Consider the following 23,649-nt stretch of genomic DNA (forward strand, 5'->3'; position numbering starts at 1 on the left):
ACTGAGTAGACTGGGGCTGTACTCATTGGAATTCAGAAGAATGAGGGGAGATCTTATAGAAACATATAAGATTATGAAGGGAATAGATAAGATAGAAGCAGGGAAGTTGTTTCCACTGGCGGGTGAAACTAGAGCTAGGGAGCATAGCCTCAAAATAAGGGGAAGCCGATTTAGGACTGAGTTGAGGAGGAACTTCTTCACACAAAGGGTTGTGAATCTGTGGAATTCCCTGGCCAGTGAAGCAGTTGAGGCGACCTCATTGAATGTTTTAAGGCAGGAATAGATTTTTGAACAGTAATGGAATTAAGGGTTCGGGTGAGCGGGAGGGTAAGTGTAGCTGAGTCCTGCTGCTAGTTCTTATGTTCTTATGCTCGAGACCGTTTGGCCCATCGAGTTTGCACCAACAACAATCCCACTGATGTCCTATCCTTGTAACCCCATCTAATCTCCCTGACACTCGGGCAATCCCACCCAGACCAGTTGCCCGCAACCCCAGGTATTTACCTCACTAATCCCCCTAACCTAGACATCTTGGGACACTAGGGGGCAATTTAACATGGCCAATCCATCTAACCTGCACATCTTTGGACTGTGGGAGGAAACCCACGCAGAGATGGGGAGAACGTGCAGACTCTGCACAGACTGAGCCAAGGCCAGGAATTGAACCCAGGTCCCCGGTGCTGTGAGGCAGCAGTGCTAACCGCTGTGCCACCGTGCTGCCCCTTGTTATGCGTTCCTCGGGCCCCAGAGAATCTGGTCCAATTTCACTCAGTTCAGCTGCTGCTCTACATTTCACGAACCTGCATATTTTGAAGGAGTTAATTTGCCGTTCTGTTGCCTCAGCTGGCAGCTGAATCAAAAGTCAGATTTTGTTGGTATCAGCAGCTTTTGAGGAGTTTAATGCAAACGCACCTAAAAAGGATACAAGTCACGTACCTGGATAGCTCCTAAAGACAAAGATTGTGCAACTTCGATATCTTTGGAGTCGTAGAGGTTTACAGCATGGAAATAAGCCCTTCGGCTCAACTTATCCATGCCGACATTTTGTTTTAACCACTAAGCTAGGGTGAATACCTTTCTGAAATTAATTCAAAGATCTTTACTTAAATTGATTGCAGCACCAGTTCAAAAGGTGAGTTACTTTCTGATGTATGGTGACCATTGCAATATATAGTACCTGACATCATTTCGAGTAAAGTATAGTTGAATTGGGTGGCTCAGTGGTTAGCGCTGCTACCTCACAGCTCCAGGGACTCGGATTCAATTCCACACTTGGGTCACTGTCTGGGTGGAGTCTGCATGTTCTCCCCGTGTCTGCGTGGGTTTCCTCCGGGTGTTCCGGTTTCCTCCCACAGTCCGAAAGACATGCTGGTTAGGTGCATTGACCATGCTAAATTCTCCCTCAGTGTACCCGAACAGGCGCCAGAGTGTGGCGACTGGGGGATTTGCACAGTAACTTCATTGCAGTGTTAATGTAAGCCTACTTGTGACACTAATAAACAAACTTAAACATACGCTGCTACCAGTAGCAAAGGTGCAAAGCCTTACACTAGTTGTGCGACATCCAGTATTAGATTGCTTTTTCTCCCCCACAGAGAAATTGTTTCTGCAGTCACCAATGCACGATCCATTCCCTAATGACCTACTTGATTACCCGCTCTGGTCACAGTCTGAGGAGACGCCAGACTGTTCACACATTGGTGTCCAGTCTGACCTGAGTGGAGCTTCCACCCGCAAGCATGCACATCACCAAGGCTACAGCTTCCACCTGCATAACATTGCCCGTCTCCATCTCAGCTCATGCAGCGTTGAAATCCTCCTGCCTTTGTTACTCTAGACTCAACCAGTCTAATGCTCTCCTGACCATTCTCTCATTGTGTGGCAGCACAGTGGTTAGCACTGCTGCCCCACAGTGCCAGGAAACAGGGTTCAATTCCTGCCTTGGGTGTCTGTCTGGTATTTGCATGTTCTCCCTGTGTCTGCATGGGTTTCCTTCCACAGTCCAAAGATGTGTCGGGTTAGATGAATTGGCCATGCTAAATTGCCCCTCAATGTCAGGGGGATTAGCAGGGTAAATATGTGATGTTACGGGGATAGGAGCTGGATAGGATGGTTGTCAGTGCAGACTTGAAGGGCCGAATGGCCGCCTTCTGGACTGTAGGGATTCTGTGATTCTCTCAGCTTAAGCTCCTCCAAACCACTTGCTGTGAACACACTTGTTCCGTTAACCTGTCACCTCTGCACTCGCTGACCTAAAATGGCTACCGGTAAAAAAGGCCTCGACTTTAGAATTCTCATCCTTATTTTTAATTTCACCTTTGGCTGTGCCCTTCCCCACCTCTAACCTCCTGTAGCCTCACAAGCCTTTGAGATCTCTGCTCTCTGACCATTCTGGCTTTCATCGCTCTGCTGTTGGCGGCCATGTCTTCAGCTAGGCAAGGGAGGAGATGGTGGCTTAGCGGTAACCCAGCATTGTTGACCTTGCAAAGTCCTCATCGCTAATAGGGGGAATTGTATCCAAATTGGGAGAGTTGTTCCACAGGAGAGTCAAGCAACAGCCTGACATCGTCACTCTTTCAGGATTATACCTTACAATGTCACAGACACCAATGTCACCGTCATTGGGGTAGGGGCACAGTGGAGTTTAGTTAGGATATGGCACATGATATCAAGAAATAGCTGAAAGTGCGGGATACTCAACGGCTCTGGGCCCTGACAACATTCCGGAAATAATACTGAAGACTTGTGTTCCAGAACTTGCCACTCCCCTACTCAAGCTGTTCCAATACAGTTACAACACTGGTATCTACCCGACACTGTGGAAAATTGTCATAGAATCATAGAAACCCTACAGTACAGAAAGAGGCCATTCAGCCCATCGAGTCTGCACCGACCACAATCCCACCCAGGCCCTACCCCCATATCCCTACATATTTTACCCACTAATCCCTCTAATCTACGCATCCCAGGACACTAAGGGGCAATTTTAGCATGGCCAATCAACCTAACCCGCACATCTTTGGACGGTGGGAGGAAACCGGAGCACCCGGAGGAAACCCACGCAGACACGAGGAGAATGTGCAAACTCCACACAGACAGTGACCCAAGCCGGGAATCGAACCCAGGTCCCTGGAGCTGTGAAGCAGCAGTGCTAACCACTGTGCCACCGTGCCGCCTTACCGTGCCGTCCAGGTATGTCATGTATGTAAGAAAGAGGACAAATCGAACCTGGCCAATTACCGTCCCATCAGTCTACTCTCGATCATCAGTAACGTGATGGAACTGGTCATCTATAATGCTATCAAGAGGCACTTACTCAGCAATAACCTGCTCATTGACACTCAGTTGGGTTCTATCAGGATCTTCAGCTCCTGCCCTCGTTACAGCCTTGGTTCAAACCTGGACAAAAGAGCTGAACTCTAGAGGTGAGGTGAGAGTGACAGCCCTTGACATCAAGGCCGCACTCGACAGAGGTGTGCCATTTGGTGCCAGGGTCCAGGATGTGCACTGAACAGGCAGAAAGCATTCTGAAGGGAGAGGGTGAGCAGCCAGAGGTCGTGGTACATATTGGTAGTAATGACATAGGCAGGAAGAGTGATGAGGTCCTGCAGCAGCAGTTTAGGGTGTTGGGTAGAAAGTTTAAAAAGCAGGACCTCTAGGCTTGTAATCTCAGGATTACTCCCTGTGCCACGTGCTAGTGAGGCTAGGAATAGGAAGCTAGTGCAGCTCAACACGTGGCTAAACAGCTGGTGTAGGAGGGAGGGTTTCAGATATCTGGACCATTGGGGTCTATTCCGGGGCAGGTGGGATCTGTACAAGAAGGATGGGTTGCATCTAAACTGGAAGGGCATAAATATTCTGGCCGGGAGGTTTGCTAGTATCACACGGGAGGATTTAAACTAGTTTGGCAGGGAGGGAACCAAAGCAAAGGTGAATTAGCTGAAGGGGAACCAGAGTACTCAGAAAAACAGCAGGCAGGGTGGGGTTGCTAATCAGAGGGTCTGGTGGACTGAAGTGCATTTGTTTCAATGTGAGAAGTGTAACAGGTAAGGCAGACAAACTTAGAGCTTGGATTAGTACTAGGAACTATGATGTTGTTGCCATGACAGAGACTTGGTTAAGGGAAGGACAGGATTGACAGCTTAACGTCCAAAGAAACAGATGTTTCGGACGAGATGGAGGGGGATGTAAAAGGGGTGGGGGAGTTGCACTGTTGGTTAAGGAGAATATCACAGCTGTACTGTGGGAGGACACCTTGGAGGGCTCATACAGCGAGGCAATATGGGTAGAGCTCAGGCATAGGAAAGGTGTAGTCACAATGTTGGGGGTTTACTATAGGCCACCCAACTGCCAGCGGGAGATGGAGGAACAGATATGGAGGCAGATTTTGACAAGGTGTAAAAGTAACAGGATTGTTGTGGTGGGAGATTTTAACTTCCCCTATATTGACTGGGACTCACTTAGTGCCAGGGGCATGGATGGGGCAGAGTTTGTAAGGAGCATCCAGGAGGACTTCATGAAACAGTATGTAGATAGTCCAGCGAGGGAAGGGGCCATACTGGACCTGGTATTGGGGAATGAGCCCAGCCAGGTGGTTGATGTTTCAGTAGTGGAGCAGTTCGGGAACAGTGACCACAATTCAGTAAGCTTTAAGGTACTGATGGATAAAGACAAGTGCAGTCCTCGAGTTAAAGTGCTAAATTGGGGGAAGGCTAATTACAACAATATTAGGCAGGAACTGAAGAATGTAGATTGGGGCAGATGTTTGAGGGCAAATCAACATCTGGCATGTGGGAGTCTTTCAAGTGTAAGTTGATAGTGATTCAGGACCGGCACATTCCTGTAAGGATGAAGGATAAGTATGGCAAGTTTTGGGAATCTTGGATAACGAGAGATATTGTGAGCCTAGTCAAAGAGAAAAAGGAAGCATTTATCAAGGCTAGGAGGCTGGAAACACACGAAGCAAGTGTGGAATACAAGGAACGTAGAAAGAAACTTAAGCAAGGAGTAAGGAGGACTAAAAGGAGTCACGAAAAAGCGTTGGCCAGCAGGATTAAGGAAAATCCCAAGGCTTTTTATAAATATATAAAGAGCAAGAGGGTAGCCAGGGAGAGGGTTGGCCCACTCAAGGACAAGGGAGGGATATATGCGTGGAGCCAGAGGAAATGGGCGAAATATTAAATGAGTACTTTGCGTCAGTATTCACCAAAGAGAAGGACTTGGTGGATGATGAGTCTGGGAAAGGATGTGTAGATAGTTTGACTCATGTTGAGATCAAAAAGGAGGAGGTATTGGGGTTCTTGAGAAACATTAAGGTAGACAAGTCCCCAGGGCCTGATGGGTTATACCCCAGAATACTGAGAGAGGCAGGAGAGGAAATTGCTGGGGCCTTGAGAGAAATCATTGTATCCTCACTGGCTACAGGGGAGGTCCCAGAGGATTGGAGAATAGCCAATGTTGTTCCTTTGTTTAAGAAGGGTAGCAAGAATAATCCAGGTAATTACAGGCCGGTGAGCCTTACATCAATGGTAGGGAAATTATTGGAGAGGATTCTTCGAGACAGGATTTATTCCCACTTGGAAATAAGTGGACGTATTAGTGAGAGGTAACATAGTTTTGTGAAGGGGAGGTCGTGTCTCACTAACTTGATCGAGTTTTTCGAGGAAGTGACGAAGATGATTGATGAGGGTAGGGCAGTGGATGTTGTCTACATGGACTTCAGTAAGGCCTTTGACAAGGTCCCTCATGACAGACTGGTGCAGAAGGTGAAGTCGCACGGGACCAGAGGTGAGCTGGCAAGGTGGATACAAAACTGGCTCGGTCAAAGAAGACAGAGGGTAGCAGTGGAACTGTGCGTTTCTGAATGGAGGGCTGTGTCAAGTGGTGTTCCTCAGGGATCAGTGCTGGGACCTTTGCTGTTTGTAATATAAATGATTTGGAGGAAAATGTAACTGGATTGATACGTAAGTTTGCGGACGACACAAAGGTTGGTGGATTTGCAGATAGCGATGAGGACCATCAGAGGATACAGCAGGATATAGTTCAGTTGGAGACTTGGGCGGAGAGGTGGCAGATGGAGTTTAATCTGGACAAATTTGAGGTAATGCATTTTGGAAGGTCTAATACAAATAGGAAATATACAGTAAATGGCAGAACCCTTAGTATTGATAGGCAAAGGGATCTGGGTATACAGGTACACAGTTCACTGAAAGTGGCAACGCAGGTGGAGAAGGTAGTCAAGAAGATACATGGCATGCTTGCCTTCATCGGCCGGGGCATTGAGTTTAAAAATTGGCACGTCGTGTTGCAGCTTTATAGAATCTTAGTTCGGCCGCACTTGGAATATAGTGTTCAATTCTGGTTGCCACACTCCCAGAAGGATGTGGAGGCTTTGGAGCGGGCACAGAAAATATTTACCAGGATGTTGCCTGGTATGGAGGGCATTAGCTTTGAGGAGAGGTTGGAGAAACTTGGTTTGTTCTCTCGGGAATGACGATAGAAGTGAACAAGATTATGAGGGGCATGGACAGAATGGATAGTCAGAAGCTTTTTCCCAGGGTGGAAGAGTCAATTACTAGGGGGCACAGGTTTAAGGTGCGAGGCGCAAGATTTAAAGGAGATGTATGAGGCAGATTTTTTACGCAGAGGGTGGTGGGTGCCTGGAACTCGTTGCCGGGGGAGGTAGTGGAAGCAGATACGATAGTGACTTTTAAGGGGCGTCTTGACAAATACATGAATAGGATGAGAATAGAGGGATTTGGTCCCTGGAAGGGTAGGGGTTTTTAGTTAAGTTGGGCAGCATGGTCAGTGCAGGCTTGGAGGGCCGAAGGGCCTGTTCCTGTGCTGTAATTTTCTTTGTTCTTTGTTCATCCAGGAGCCTTAGCAAAACTGAAATCAATGGGAATCAAAGCAGAAAATGCTGGAAAAACTCAGCAGGTCTGGCAGCATCCATGGAGAGAGACGTCCATATGACTCGAATCATTAACTGTTCCTCAATCCAGAGACTGCCAGACCTACTGAGTTTTTCTAGCTTTTTCAGTTTTTATTTCGCAACTCCAGCAGCTGCAGAATTTTGCTTTTAGTTTGAAGTCGATGGATATCCACTGGCTGGAGCCATATCTAGCACAAAGGAAGATGGCTATGGTTGTTAGAGGGCAATTATTCCATTCTGAGTGCAAGTGTTCTATGGAGTACAGTCCTACGCCCTGCCATCTTCAGCTGCTTCTCCGGTGATCTTTCCTTCCATCTTGGGGTCAGAAGTGGGGATGTTCGTTGCTGATTGCACAATGTTCAGCATCGTTCATGTCTCTGATAATGAAGCAGTCGGTGTCCATATGCAGCGAGACCAGGATTCAGCCTTGGGTTGATGAGTGACAAGTAACATTTCTGCCAGGTAATGGCCATTTCCAACAAGAGAGAAACCAACCGTCGCTCTTTGACATTTAATGGCATCACCATTACTGAATCCCCCACTATCAGCATCCTGGGGGTTCCCATTGACCTGAAACTGAATTGGACTAGCCATATAAATACTGTGGCTACCCCCTCCCTCCCTCCCCCCACCCCCTCCCCCCCCCCCCCCCCCCCAAAAGCCTGTCCACCATCTACAAGGTACAAGTTGGGATGTGATGGAATACTCTCCACTTGCCTAAATAGTGCAGTCACTGACTCTTAATGCTAATCCCTAATCAGCTTGCCAGGAAACAAGGGTCAAATTTTGGAGCCTACGCTGGGTGGGGGCTGGTGGTGGCTGGGGGAGGTGCATGGTGTTGGTGGGGTGTACGTTTGGGGAGGAGGAGGCACAGTGGTTAGCACTGCTGCCTCACAGCGCCAGGGACCCGGGTCCGATTCCTGGCTTGGATCACTGTCTGTGTGGAGTTTGCACATTCTCCCCATGTCTGCGTGGGTTTCCTCCGGGTGCTCTGGTTTCCTCCCACAGTCCGCAAGACGTGCAGGTTAGGCTGATTGGCCGTGCTAAATTGCCTCTTAGTGTCAGGGGGACTAGCTAGAGTAAATGCATGGGGTTATGGGGATAGGGCCTGGGTGGGATTGTGGTCGGTGCAAACTCGATGGGCCAGATGGCCTCCTCATGCACTGTAGGATTCTATGTCAATGTCAGCATGAAGCAAATCTGGCTGAAGCCTGTGTGTGTTTGAGGGTAGCAGACCCCTGTCCCCTCCACCTCCATCCAATTGTGCCTTTGGGCTATGTGAAGATCCTAAAAACCAGACAAAACTGACCTGAACCTCCCAGCAGGCAACAACCCAGAGTCAAATCGCCATTCGATGCCTTGTTAACATAGAGCCTACCTCCATTTACGGTTGGCTGTCTGGCACTCCTGCAAACCCTGCAATTTCTGCTCTCTCGCCGTGTCCACCATTTAAAAAGATGACCACGGCATGTACTGGACCTCGGGGTGGAGGCTGGGACACTTTTGGGTCTAGTATTTAATTGGAGGAATGAGCTAAAATGTGCTGAGTGATCTTCCTCATCTGCACCTATTTCTTTAAGTAAGAGCAACAGACCAGGTAATGTGTCAATTGTTGTGAGATCTGTGAATTTATTTAAGCGGAATTTTTCAGTTGAATGATTATTCCTTCAGGCTCCATTGCACAGTGAGACTGGACAACTGATGCAGTTGAGCAAAGCGAACTCAGGAGAATAATATTCTTCTAAATAGAATGTTATCGAATCAAGGTTGTACATGTGGGTTGCTTTCATCTCAATGCATAATAAGACACTTTGTACTGAAGAGTGTGTAGCTCAATAAGACCTGTAGGATACCAAATATAGCATTGAGGAATAATATTAACAAAAGCTTTTTCCAGGAGGGCTTTTCACTGGCTATTTCTTTTTCTCACTGGGATAGAACCAGCTCTTTGTAGTTTTGACTTTTCTTTCCAGCTTTTCTCCAATGTGGTTCACCAGCTAGAAACATTACAGCTACATCAGCGGAGTGGTATTACTGCTAGACTATTAATCCAGAAACTCAGCTAATTCAAATCTTGCCACGGCAGGTGGTGGAATTTGAATTCAATAAAAAATATTTGGAATTAAGAATCTATTGGTTACCGTGAAAGAAACCATTGTCGATTGTTGGAAAACCCATCTGGTTCATTAATATTTTTTAGGGAAGGAAATCTGCCGTCCTTACCTGGTCTGGCTTACACGTGACTCCAATCTCTCAACTGCCCTCCAAGGGCAATAAATGCTGGCGAGCCAGCGACACCCATGTCCCACGAATGAATAAAAAAAAGATAAGCTGGGCTTTTGGGCCCAGCCAGCCTTCCCCCTCTACATGAGCAAAGAAGCGAATCATATTTACAAAAATAAGATTTCACAGGGATGCTTAGGCTAACCACACCCTGGATTTAATTAGACTTGCGTTAGAAACTTAAAATGGGAACACAGAATCTGAAGGTGTGGGAGTCCTGGGAGTATCTTGGGGTGTCGCTGCCTGGATTGTGGCATAAGCAAAATTGACTTTATTATTATATCTGCATAAGATAAAGGTGCATGATGTTACGAGTAATGTATTCACATGGATAGAGGATTGGTTAGCTAACAGAAAGCAAAGAGTGGGGGTAAATGGGTGTTTTTCTGGTTGGCGATCAGTGACTAGTGGTGTGCCTCAGGGATCAGTGTTGGGACTGCAAGTGTTTACGATTTACATAGATGATTTGGAGTTGGGGACCAAGTGTAGTGTGTCACAATTCGCAGATGACACTAAGGTGGATGGCAGAGCAAAGTGTGCAGAGGATGCTGAAAGTCTGCAAAGGGATATAGATAGTCTAAGTGAGTGGGCGAGGGTCTGGCAGATGGAGTACAATGTTGGTAAATGTGAGGTCATCCATTTTGGTTGGAATAACAGCAAAATGGACTATTATTTAAATGGTTAAAAAATTGCAGCATGCTGCTGTACAGAGGGACCTGGGAGTCCTTGTGCAAGAATTACAAGGAGTTGGTTTGCAGGTGCAGCAGGTAATTAAGAAGGCAAATGGAATTTTGTCCTTCATTGCTAGAGGGATGGAGTTTAAAAACAGTGAGGTTATGTTGCAGCTGTATAAGGTGCTGGTCAGGCCACACCTGGAGTACTGTGTACAGTTTTTTGGTCTCCTTACTTGAGAAAGGATATACTGGCACTGGAGGGGGTGCAGAGGAGATTCACTAGGTTGACTCCAGAGTTGAGAGGGTTGGTTTATGAGGAGAGACCGAGTAGACTGGGACGATACTCATTGGAATTCAGAAGAATGAGGGGAGATCTTATAGAAACATATAAGATATGCAGGGAAGTTGTTTCCACTGGCGGGTGAAACTAGAACTAGGGGGCAGAGCCTCAAAATAAGGGGAAGCAGATTTAGGACTGGGTTAAGGAGGAACTTCTTCACACAAAGGGTTGTGAATCTGTGGAATTCCCTGCCCAGTGAAGCAGTTGAGGCTACCTCGTTGAATGTTTTTAAGGCAAAGATAGATACATTTTTGAACAGTAAAGGAATTAAGGGTTACGGTGAGCGGGCGGGTAAGTGGCGCTGAGTCCACAAAAAGATCAGCCATGAAGTTATTGAATGGCGGAGCAGGCTCGAGGGGCCAGATGGCCTACTCCTGCTCCTAGTCCTTACGTTCTTATACGAAATATGAGCAGAAGTAGGCCATTCGGCCCCTCGACCCTGCTCCATCATTCAATAAGATCATAGCTGATCTGTTTATGTTGAGTTCCATTCCACCCCACCCGCCCGATACCATTGTTCCCTTGAGCCTGACAAGAATCTATCGGCCTCCGCCCTCAGAATATTCAGCAATCCCGCTTCCAGTGCCTTCTGAGGCAGTGTCCCAAAGTGGCACAGTCTCCTGAGCGTAAAAATTCTCAGCTCTGTCCTATAAGGCCTGCCCCCAATTTTAAAAGGGTGCCCCCTCGTTCTGGACTCACCCACAAGATGAAACATCCTTTTCCCCGTCCACCTTTGTCATGATTATTTAGGACTTTCTCCTTCTCCAAACGGGGAATGGGGAAACTGGTGTTCATGCCATCTAGAAGCCGGATTTTATAAATAATTTTACTGCATGTGGGCCATGCTGGCAAGGACAGCATTTATTGTCCATCCCTCATTGCCTTTGAGGCGGTGTGGTTATATGTACCCTCACCGTACTGTTTGGCAGAGTGTTCCAAAATGTTGACAATGAGGAAACGGTGATGTAGCTCAAAGGCACATGGAGCACACCAGGATGATAGGGAGTGGGATAGCTTGATCTTGGTTTCAGATAAAGCTCGGCACAACATCGTGGGCCGAAGGGCCTGTTCTGTGCTGTGCTGTTCTATGTTCTATGTTCTAAGTCAGCATGGTGTGTGACTTGGAAAGGAACTTGCAGGTGGTGCTGTCCTCATTCTTCCAGGTGAGTCACATGTTTGGAAGGCGCTGTCAGAGGAGGCTTGACATGTTGCCGCACTGCTGCCTTGTAGATGGTACACTGTCTGTCGCTGGTGGAAAGAAGTGGGTGTTAAGGTGGTAGTTGGGGTGCTGATTAAGTGGGCTGTTTTGCCCTGGATGATGTTGAGCTACTTGAATGTTAATGGAGCTGCCCCCATCCAGACAAGTGGGAAGAGTATTCTGACACACTCCTGACTTGTGCCTTGCGGATGGCGGACAAGCTTTGGGGACTCGGGGTTTGAGTTAATTGCTTCTGGCCTGTTCCTGTAGCCATTTAATCTATCCATGTAAAATTAGCGATGAGCAAAGACTAAGGCTCATCACATCTGCCGGTGTTTGTAGGATCTTATGGACAGAATGATGACCATATTTCCCTCACCATTTCCATCTGCTTCATTCTACTGGAAGCACTTTCCGTAGTTGGGTGAAGCCATGTAATAATGGCAACGAGGGGATGGCGGTAATTGGATAACTCCTTCAGAGACCAAACCCAATGGACCAAATCGCTGCCTCTCGTGCTGTGATCTTAAAATGATTGCCTGATGAATAATGGAGGGCAATGAGACATTTTTAATACCGCGCGTTGTTTACGTTTTTGAATGGATAGTGGATACAGATTTAATAACTTTCAAAAGAGAATTAGGTGCAAAACTGTTCAGAGCAGTGGCAAAGCAACAGGGGAGTTGGACTAATTGGGTAGATCTTCCAAAGACATGATGGGATGAGTGGCCACCACCTGTGCTGTATGATTCTATTTAAAACAAAACTCTTTGAAGTGCTTCCTATGTCTTCCATTGCAAAGAGTGACTGAATAGAGTCACCGCTGAGTTTAAAAACACTCTCGTACCTTTAACCACCTTCAAATAAGCCATTCACATTATTAGAACATTCTAGAAAGGGAATGAGCCTCTTATCCAATTAGGCCAGCAAATCAGGTGATTAAATCGCGGGAGAGTTTATGAATGGGTTTTTATCTGATTTTTCACCATGGCCTGTGATGCTCTGTATGTACGAAACCTGTCTGCTTCCGGACTGGAGCCTGATATATTTCTTTGTTTTTCTCCCTCCCTCCCTCTTTATCTTTCCCAGGATTGTCCGGGTCAGGGAGACCCGTGTGTCAGCCCTCGTGGCGCACATATTGGTGGGGATCTCGCTTCTCCTGTTGCCCATTCCTCTGCAGTGGATTCCCAAGCCAGTCCTGTACGGGTTGTTCCTCTATGTTGCTGTGACTTCTATCGACGGGAGTCAGTTCTTTGAGAGATTGGCCCTTCTATTTAAAGAGCAGGTAAACACGGAAAAGCCTCCGCACGGCAACACTTATGCTGGAAGAAGCTTTCTCTGACCTGCTAACCTTTTGCCGTTTAATATCTGCAAAGTGCGTTGGCTTGTTTTGTTCCAAGGTGAAGGTGCTAAACTAATTAGTTTTAGTTTGTGTAATGGCCTTAAAAAGCAGGGGATTGGGGGATGGATATTGCAGTCATAGCATCCTGCATTCTTGCTGCTACGCCAATTCTTGAAAGCAGAAATTGATTTTGATGGTGGAAGGGAAATTGGATATCAGTTAGTTACACTTTCTAAACACTGCAGATAATCCCAGGTAAGAGACAGCGAGGGATAGCAAACATTGGTAGGAGCTGTTTATGTGCCACCAAACAGTAGCGGTAGTGTGGGGCAATGTGTTAATCAGAAGGTTAGGGAAGCATGCATGTAACATGGGTAATACATAATCACAGGTGACTTCAATCTGCATATGGACTGGGTAAATCTAATGAACATTAATGCTGTGGAGGATGGGTTTCTAAAGCAGTATGTTAAGGAACCGAACGCCGCAGTGGTTAGCACTGCTGCCTCTCAGGGATCCGGTTTCAATTCTGGCCTCGGGTCTGTGTGGAGTTTGCACATTCTCCCCGTGTCTGTGTGGGTTTCGTCCGGGTGCTCCGGTTTCCTCCCACTGTCCAAAGATGTGCGGGTTCAGTGGATTGGCCATACTAAGTTGCCCCTTAGTGTCAGGGAGAGTGGAAAGGGTAAATAACTGGCATTACGGGAATAGGGTCTGGGTGGGATTGTGGTCAGTGCAGGCTCGATGGGCCAAATGGCCGCCTCCTGCACTGTAGGGATTCTATGATTAGAGAACAGGCTATTTTAGAGCTAGAATTATGTAGCGAAAAAGGGAAAATTAATAATCCTGTTGTAAAAATGCTTTTAAGGGTGAGTAAACAAATGATAGAATTTTACCTTATGTTTGAAAGTGAGGTCGTTCAGACGACAGGCAGGGTGTTAAATTTGAACGAAGGCATGAGGGCAGGTTGGCAGAGGTGGTTTGGGAAAATACATTAAACTGTATGATGTTACACAGGCTATGGATGGTCATTAAATAATTATTACTTCATTTACAGCAACTGTACATTCCTTAATGGGGGGGCAATGGCCCAGTGGTCTTATCGCTAGCCTATAAATGCAGAAACTCAGCTAATGTTCTGGGGACCCGGATTCGAATCCCACCATGGCAGATGGTGGAATTTGAATTCAGTAAAAAACTATCTGGAATTAAGAGTCTACAGATAACCATGAATCCATTGTCGATTGTCGGAAAAACCCGTCTGATTCACTAATATCCTTTAGGGAAGGAAATCTGCCATCCTTACCCGGTCTGGCCTACATGTGATTCCAGAGCCACAGCAATGTAGTTGACTCTCAGCTGCCCTCAAAAATGGCTGAGCGAGTCATCCAGTTTCAAGAGCAACTAGAGATGGACAATAAATGCTGGCCCAGCCAGCGAGGCCCCATGTCCCATGAACGAATGGAAAAAAAAAAGGCACAAAAACCCTCTAATGATGCCACATTTGCCTTTGCCAAAGCTTCCCTTTTTAACATCTATAGAAAATTCACAGTCTACACAAACAAAAACAGAAAATGCTGGAAAATTTCAGCAGGTCTGATAGCATCTGTGGAGAGCGAATAGAGCCAGTGTTTCGAGTCTGGATGACGTTGGCTTTGTTCTCTCTCCACAGATGCTATCAGACCTGCTGAGATTTTCCAGCATTTTTGTTTTAGATTCCAGCATCCACAGTATTTTGCCGTTATTGAAGATTTACAGTCCGTGTTTATATTTATTTTGCTAGTTTACATTCCTATTCTATTCTCCCTTTATCAGTTCCTTGTTGCTGTAAACTAAAATGCTCCCAGTCCTCAGGTTTACTATCATTTCTCACAACGTTATAGGTCTCTTTTTAAAAATCTTATACAATCCTTAACTTCCTTTGCGAGCCACGGTTGACTGACTTTTCCTTTTAAGTTTATTTATTAGTGTCACAAATAGGCTTACATTAACACTGCAATGAAGTTACTGTGAAAATCCCCTAGTCGCCACACTCTGGCGCCTGTTCGGGTGCGCTGAGGGAGAATTCAGCATGGCCAATGCACCCAACCAGCACGTCTTTTGGACTGTGGGAGGAAACTGGAGCACCCGGAGGAAACCCACGCAGACACGGGGAGAACGTGCAGACTCCCAAGCCGGGAATCAAAACCGGATATCTGGCGCTGTGAGGCAACTGTGCTAAGAAGGGGGAAGAAGAGCGAGAATAGGGAATTACAGACCTGTTAGCCTAACATCAGTAGTAGGAAAAATGCTGGAATCTATAATGAAGACTATGATAAATGGACAGTTGGACAATAAGGATGTAATTGGGTACAATCAGTGTGGATTTATGAATGAAAAATCGTGTTTAACAAACCTGTTAGCACTTTTTTGAGGATGTTACTAACAGTATTGATAAAGGGGGGTCGGGGGAATAATGTACTTGGGTTTTCAGAAGACTTTTGGTAAAGTCCCCCACAGGAAGCAGGCTTTTTCCGCTGAGGCTAGGGGAGAAAAAAACCAGAGGGCATGGGTTAAGGGTGAAAGGAGAAAAGTTTAAAGGGAATATTAGGGGGGGCTTCTTCACGCAGAGAGTGGTGGGAGTGTGGAATGAGCTGCCGGATAAAGTGGTAAATGCGGGGTCACTTTTAACATTTAAGAAAAACTTGGACGGGTTCATGGATGAGAGGGGTGTGGAGGGATATGGTCCAAGTGCAGGTCAGTGGGACTAGGCATAAGATGGTTCGGCACAGACAAGAAGGGCCAAAAGGCCTGTTTCAGAGCTGTAATTTTCTAGGAAGTTGCTCAGCCAAATTAAAGCACACTAGATAGGAGATAATATACCAGAATCGATTATGGATTGGTTAATGGGCAGAAAACAGAATGGATCATTCTGGCATTGGCAGACTCTGACTAGTGGAGTAACCGCAAGGATCAATACTTGTACTCCAGCTATTCACAATACACAACAATCATTTGGATGTGGGGACCAAATATAATCTTCTCAAGTTCGTGGACACACCAAGTTGGTGGGAATGTATATTGTGAGGAAGATGCAAAGCAGATCGAGGGGACAGTAGCACAGTGGTTGGCACTGTTACCTCGCAGCACCAGGGATCCAGGTTCAATTCTGGCCTCGGGTGACTGTCTGTGTGGAGTTTGCATGTTCTCCCCATGTCTGCCGGGGTTTCCTTCGGGTGCTTTGATTTCCTCCCCCACACCAAAGATGTGCAGGTTAGGTTGATTGGCCGTGCTAAATTGACCCTTAGTGTCTCAAGATGTGTAGGTTAGGGGGAATAGCCTTGGTAAATGTGTGGGGTCATGGGGATAGGGCATGGGTGGGATGCTCTGTTGGAGAGTGAGTGTAGACTCGATGGGCCGAATGGTTTCCATCTGCACTGTAGGGATTCTATGAACCCCAGTGCCTCTGGGCACCAAGAAACCTGTATTTGCAATATAACAAATAGGAGCAGGAGTAGGTCAAACATCCCTCAAACCTGTCCACCATGCAATAAGATTGCAGCTGACCCTTGACCTCAAATCCATCTTTTTTTTCCTGGCCTTTCCCAATAACCCTCAATCCCTTTAGTGCTCAAAATCTTCTGGTTTCTGTCTTGACTATATTTGGCGACTGAACCTCTCCAGCTCTCTGAGGTAGAGATTCCAAAGATTCTCCTACCCTCTACGTGAAGGGATTTCACCTCAATTTTGCCCAACTGACCAAAGCCTTGTCCTAACTCCTAGTTTTAGGCTCTCTAACCAGCCTTGATGTGAGGAGAAATCCGGATTACATTTTTCCCCACTGTCCCCAAAAGCCCTTGCGGATGCTGCGACAACTGGGGCTCTTCAAGTCTGAGCAATCCAGGTTTGTTGGATAAGGATATCAAGGGAGGTGGTTCAAAAGTGGTTAAGTAGATTTGAGGTGCTTATGATCTCATTTGAATGAGGGGCGAAATGGCTTCTGTATCTTATATCACCAGGAATCGAAAGTTTTTAACCACATTTCAAAACTAATCCTTCTCTTCCACCCCCCCCCCCCCCCCCCACCCCCCTCCCCTTGTCTAATTCTCAGTGGAAACTGCTTTTGTTTTAACCAGTGTCTTTCTTTAACCTGGTGTAGACGTCCTATCCCCCGACCCATTATATCAGGAGAGTCCCACAGAGGCAGATCCATTACTTCACTGGTCTCCAGGTCATTGAGATCGCCGTACTCTGTGGCTTTGGAATGGCCCCCCTGCCGTACTTGAAGATGGTCTTTCCCCCCATCATGCTCTTCATGGTCCCAATCAGGTTGGTCATTGCTTCTTGTTTTTTTTTCTGTTGAGTTAGTCCTTCTAGAATTTCTTTCTAATCTGGAGTTGTGGGCAAGTTGCAATGTGCACGTTTGAAAGGGTTAGATTTAACTCGAGATAAGTGGATGTCTGTGAGCGAGATGCAGGCTGCAGTTGGGGAGGGGTTTGGATAGTTTATATGCAGAATGATGGAGGTCTGGGAGTAAGGTGGGCTGCGATCTAATCAAGGTATTTGGGTGGTTTCTATATAATGGACCACGCAATTACTTTCCTTTACACAATGTTTATAACATAACAATGCATTCCAAGGTGCATTGCAAGAGTGTCATCAAACAACATTTGACAGACACGGATTAGTGAAAGTTTGGCAAAAGAGGCTTTAAGGAACATCTTAAAGGAGGTGAATAAGAGATTTGATTTGATTTATTATTGTCACATGTATTAGTATGCAGTGAAAAATATTGTTTCTTGCACCCTATACAGACAAAGCATACTGTTCATAGAGAAGGAAAGGCAAAAGTGCAGAATGTAGTGTTGTAGTTCTAGCTAGGATGTAAAGAAAGATCAACTTAGTGCGACGTAGGTCCATTCAAAAGTCTGATGGCAGCAGGAAAGAAGCTGTTTTTGAGTCGGTTAGTACGTGACCTCGGACTTTTGTATCTTTTTCCCGACACAAGAAGGTGGAAGAGAATATGTCTGGGATACGTGGGGTCCTTAATTATGCTAGTTGCTTTGCTGAGGCAGTGGGAAGTGTAGACAGAGTCAATGGACTGGAGGCTGGTTTGCGTGATGATTTGGGCTACATTCTCAACCTTTTGTAATTCCTTGCGGCCTTGGGCAGAGCAGGAGCCATACCAAGCTGTGATACAACCAGGAAGAATGCTTTCTATGGTGCATCTGTAAAGGTTGGTGAGAATCGTAGCTGACATGCCAAATTTCCTTAGTCTTCTGAGAAAGTAGAGGTGTGGGTGGGCTTTCTTAACTATAGTGTCAGCATGAGGGGAGAGAGGGAATTTCCGAGCATAGGGCCAAGGCATGGTGAAGCGATGGAAGTCTGGGATGCTCAGGAATTGGAGGAGTGCTGAGATCCTGGAGGCCGAAAGAGATTAGAGTTGAAGAGGAGGCAAAACCATGGAAGGATTTGTAAACCAGGAGGAAAATTTCAAAATCAATGCTTTGTTTAACCGGGAGCCAATGTTGGTCGACAAGCACATGGGGTGATGGGTGAACAAACCTGGTATGTAATGGTGTGATTCAAATAGTTTATATGTGGAATAGTGGATATCCAGGATGATTACAGGCTGCAGGTTAGGGACCAAGATGACTGTTCAAGGTGTTAAACTAGCATCTAGCTTTGCAGTCCTATCTAACTTACAGCTTTTAAGTTATAAAGAACAAAGAACAGTACAGCACAGGAAACAGGCCCTTCGGCCCTCCAAGCCTGTGCCGCTCCTTGGTCCAACTAGACTATGATGGGGAGCAAAACATTGGGCGCAATTCTCTGGCCTTCCCTCAGCGTTTTTCTCAGGGGTGGGAGATGGCACGGTAGCACAGTGGTTAGCACTGCTGCTTCACAGCTCCAGGGTCCCGGGTTCGATTCCGGCTTGGGTCACTATCTGTGTGGAGTTTGCACATTCTCCTCGTGTCTGCGTGGGTTTCCTCTGGGTGCTCCGGTTTCCTCCCACAGTCCAAAGATGTGCGGGTTAGGTTGATTGGCCATGCTGAAATTGCCCCTTAGTGTCCTGGGATGCGTAGATTAGAGGGATTAGCGGGTAAAATATGAAGGGATATAGGGGTAGGGCCTGGGTGGGATTGTGGTCGGTGCAGACTCGATGGGCCGAATGGCCTCTTTCTGTACTGTAGGGTTTCTATGATTTCTATGGCACACCGTTCGCTTGGCAGCGGGATGTCTGGTCCCGCTGCTGTCAATGGGAATTCCCATCGAAGCCACCCCATGTCACTGGGAAACCTGTGGCAGGGGATCCGTCGCCAGTGGGACCAAAGAATCTGATGGGTGTGAACGGCCAGAGAATTCCGGCCATCATTTTTATTATACGCTGAGGATTTTAGCCAGATTAACCTTGGCTATCGTGGTAAATGACTCGACTTTGTCCTTTGAACCCATGCTGCTGAGTGTCCTGTCTCTGTTACAGTATCACCTGATCGGTGTGTGACAGCTGGCATAAATACCAATCATCTTCCTCCCAGGAATAGTGCGTAGAACGTTACAGCACAGAAGGAGCCATTCAGGCCATCGTGCCTGTGTCTGCTCTCTAAGAAAAGGTCCCCCATTGAATCCCACCCAAGGCGCTTCATAGGAAGCACCATTAGGGGTTTTCCAGCCTCACCTACTGCCAGGATCTTCCAGTCCCGCCAAATGTCAATGGACCTTTGGCCTGCCCTGATGCAAGCCTCGTGGTGGGTCCCAGGTCAGCAGGGCGAGAAAGTCCTGACCCAAGCCACGTGAAAAGACAGGTGACTCAGAAGCCTGGTTTTCCTAAAAGAACAGAGCAGGGTTTAGGGAGGGAGTTCCAGAGCGGTAGAACCTTGGCAGCTGAAGACATGGCCTAGGACAGAAGGACACTCTGGATGACCAAGAGGCTGGAATTAGAGCAGCACAAATACCGAGGATGCAGGAGGAAAGAGGGAGGGAGGGATAAGAGCACAGAGAGATCTAAAACTCATTAGTAAGCTGGGAGTTGCTTCTGCAACACCTACAATTCCTCTGGCTCTGGCAGCATTGCTGTTCTGCATGTCACTAGAGAGCCTCCTAGTTGGCACTGGGACATTGGCAAAACTGGGGTGCAGGATCCTTCATTTAAAAAAAGAACCCCAACAAGTGGCGAGGGTTATTCTGGCTTGCATCTCGCCAGCCAAGGGACCCAGCTGGTACTGGGTTGACAGTTAAGTGTTCCTTTCTCCCTTTGTCTCCAATTGGGAATAGCCTGAGGAACAGGATAGTGGAGATTTGGAACAAACATCTATGTCTCTCTGATTCATGGAGCAAAATCTTTGCAAGTGCAGTTTGAGAGTGCAACGCAAGGCACTTGGGGAAGCCCCCAATATAGGGTTAAGTGAATAATGGTAGGCTATTGGTTTTCTGGTCTTCATTCTTACACTCTTGCCTGTTGACAGATACTACATCCTTCCGAGGATAATTGAAGCCAAATATTTGGATGCGATGGATTCGGAACATTAAAGGACACCTCGATCAGGCGGGTGTAACTCGTGCGTTCTGGATCACGGGGTGTGCTTGGAGAAGAGATTTTGTGTATCGCTACTTGAGGACCAATGGAAGCAGCTGGCACTGGATGAAGACTCAGCTCCAGGGAGCGCCATCTTATCCATTTACTCCAAGCGAAGGGGCGGTGCCCGATCTTCCTTTCACATTGTGTCTTTGCACCAAACTTGAACTCTCTCTCCGGAAAAGGTTGCACAGGGTGGGGGAGGGAGATGAATCATTTATAAAAAAAAAAAAATTTACTCCTTTAGTTAGCGTTCCCGTAGCGTACCCACCCAACCCAACCCAATCCTTTCCTTTCTATTACTGCCCCAGCCCTTACCCGTTACAAGGAAGAATATCCTGGTTTTGTAACGCTGGGTTAGTTTTCTGAAGCAAAGCATACAGTTCGTATGCAGATCCTGCACGCTGTCTTCAATATAATGGGTTGTGGATTATTGCTACTGTTTAGATGCACATTTTTATGGTGTATCTGCACCCACATCCGCATCGTATGTACTCTGTTGCAAAAGATTTAAAGGTAAATTTATACATATAATATATAAATATAATATGTATTATATATATATATATATATACACGCACATGTGTCTGTATATGTATTCCATCTTATAATCATTTTAATATTTTCAGTAGTGAGTCTGAGCAGCGTACAATTTTTATTTAACTGTGCAGGACAGTCAGCAAGTGAGGCCTGTATGCTTTGCTGAAAGTTGGCCATGAACCGACGGCTGACCCGTGGTAGGATGGGAGGGTGTGGTGGGGGGAGGGGGTGGGGCGCTAAAGTGTTCCTTTCACATTGCAGTCCGGGCAGGACATTGTAGACCCTTCCTCCTCTTGAGTTACCCCACCCTTGCCCTTTGACCCACGTCTTCAGTTCTCACCCCCCCCCCCCCCATCCCCACCCCACCTCCACCTCCTGGGAGAAACCGAACTTGGATGATATCAGTGGTTCTTCCGTCACAGCCTCCTTTCGTAGCGTGCGCATGTGAGTTTAATGGTGTACCCTCTACTTGGGTTAGAGTTGTAATATAAAATGGATTGTAAAGTAAATAGTTGGCTTCTCTATCAAGGTTATGATTCAAAGTCTGTCTGTGATACTGTAACATACGATAATGGTATTGGTCACTTATTTCAGATGTTTCATCTCTTGTGACATGTATTTGACATCCGATACTTGAGTGAGTATTGGTGTCAGTGGATCAGAAAATCTAAAATTCCAGAGCTATTTTCTAAAGTGCTCCTATTGTCTTGTTTTTTTTTAAAGTTGGTGGTAACAGGTTTAACGCGCCACAATTTGGCAAGGCATGATGGGAATCGGAGAGCCCCTCCACCTTTGGCATCTGCATCAAGAACGCTCGAGTCAGCTCCAACTTGAGTTAGCTGCAGAGTAACTCCCAGTTCAGCAGCAGCGTGACATAGAAAAATCCCCCCTCCTCATCACTCGCGTGGCATTTGACTGTTAGAAGCATCGCAAATAAGCCTCACCCTGTTGCTCACTTGATGTCCATGTAGACAGACTTCAGTGGTGGTGGGGTCACTTGATTTGATTTACTATTGTCACGTGTATTGGGATGCAGTGAAAACCTTCAGAAACACCGGGATACAACAGTGAGAGTCTGCAGGATTTATCCGAATGGATAAGGTGGGATGAATATTCGTCCTTACGAGTAAAACTAAGATACAGTGATACACAGTCCTGGGAACAATAACTGGGGAAATGATTAAATGATTGTCCCAAATGAAAGTAAAGTAGGAAATGAGAACAAAACAACTGATGGTTCTTAGTGATTTTGATTTATTATTGTCACATAGTGAAAAGTATTGTTTCTTGCGCGCTATACTGACAAAGCATACCGTTCATAGAGAAGGAAAGGAGAGAGTGCAGAATGTAGTGTTACAGTCATAGCTAGGGTGTAGAGAAAGATCAACTTAATGCGAGTTAAGTCCATTCAAAAGTCTGATGGCAGCAGGGAAGAAGCTGTTCTTGAGTCGGTTGGTATGTGACCTCAGACTTTTGTATCTTTTTCCCGAAGGTGGAAGAGAGAATGTCTGGGGTGTGTGGGGCCCTTGATTATGCTGGCTGCTTTGCCGAGGCAGCGGGAAGTGTAGACAGAGTCAATGGAAGGGAGGCTGGTTTGCGTGATGGATTGGGCTACATTCACGACCTTTTGTAGTTCCTTTTGTAGTGTAGCTTGATAAACTCGGAACAATAGATAAACAAACTGGATCAGAGAACTGAAACAGAAAATTCGATTTGGATTGCAGGAAATGTTTAAATAAATGTCAAACATTTCCATGATTCTATTGAAAAGAATTAATTCACAATATTTGGTTTATTGTTGTCAAATGTGTTAACATACAGTGAAAAGTATTATTTCTTGCGTGCTATACAGACAAAGCATACCATTCATAGAAGGAAAGGAGAGAGTGCAGAATGTAGTATTAGAGTCATAGCTAGGGTGTAGAGAAAGATCAACTTAATGCAACGTAAGTCCATTCAAAAGTCTGACAGCAGCAGGGAAGAAGCTGTTCTTGAGTTGGTTGGTACGTGTCCTCAGACTTTTGTATCTTTTTCCCGAAGGAAGAAGTTGGAAGAGAGAATGTCGGGGTGTGTGGGGTCCATAATTAGCAGCAGGAAGTCTTGTCATCCAGTTCGCCTGACAGAGGTTGACAAATGAAGGTCCTGTGAATGAAAGTCTTTGAAGAATTGGGAGCGAGAGTAGACCATTCAGTCCCTCGAACCATCTCCACCAAATGTTAGCTGAAACCTTGAGAAGTTATAGAATCCTCAGGTGGATGGAGCTATTACAAGGGGGCATAACTATAGGGTTCATGGTGGGAGATATAGGAAGGATATCAGAGGTAGGTTCTTTACGCAGAGAGTGGTTGGGGTGTGGAATGGACTGCCTGCAGTGATAGTGGAGTCAGACACTTTAGGAACATTTAAGCGGTTATTGGATAGGCACATGGAGCACACCAGGATGATAGGGAGTGGGATAGCTTGATCTTGGTTTCAGATAAAGCTCGGCACAACATCGTGGGCCAAAGGGCCTGTTCTGTGCTGTAATGTTCTATGTTCTGAATCATAGAACGATCATAAAATCCCTACAGTGCAGACAGGCCATTCGCCCCATCGAGTCTGCACCGATAACAATCCCACCCAGGCCCCATCCCTGTAATCCCATATATTTACCCTGCTAATCCCTCTAACCTATGCATCCTGAGACACTATGGCGCAATTTATCATGGCCAATCCACCTAACCTGCACATCATTGGAGTGTGGGAGGAAACCCACGCAGACACGGGGAGAACGTGCAAACTCCACACAG

General features: G+C 46.4%; 1 protein-coding gene across 2 annotated transcripts in view; it reads left to right on the plus strand.

Annotated features, from left to right (window-relative positions):
• Window positions 1-21,523, plus strand: part of slc4a11 (solute carrier family 4 member 11) — a 218,406-nt gene extending 196,883 nt beyond the window's left edge. For both annotated transcript variants that reach the window (XM_078224199.1, XM_078224209.1), the window contains exons 18-20: window positions 12,516-12,711; window positions 16,904-17,073; window positions 20,211-21,523. In XM_078224199.1, the coding sequence (XP_078080325.1) occupies window positions 12,516-12,711; window positions 16,904-17,073; window positions 20,211-20,274 (430 nt within the window). In that variant the 3' untranslated portion in view covers window positions 20,275-21,523. The remainder of the gene's footprint in view (window positions 1-12,515; window positions 12,712-16,903; window positions 17,074-20,210) is intronic.
• The last annotated feature ends 2,126 nt before the right edge of the window (window positions 21,524-23,649 follow it).

Source organism: Mustelus asterias, chromosome 1 (assembly GCF_964213995.1).
Source record: "Mustelus asterias chromosome 1, sMusAst1.hap1.1, whole genome shotgun sequence".
Lineage (NCBI taxonomy): Eukaryota > Metazoa > Chordata > Chondrichthyes > Carcharhiniformes > Triakidae > Mustelus > Mustelus asterias.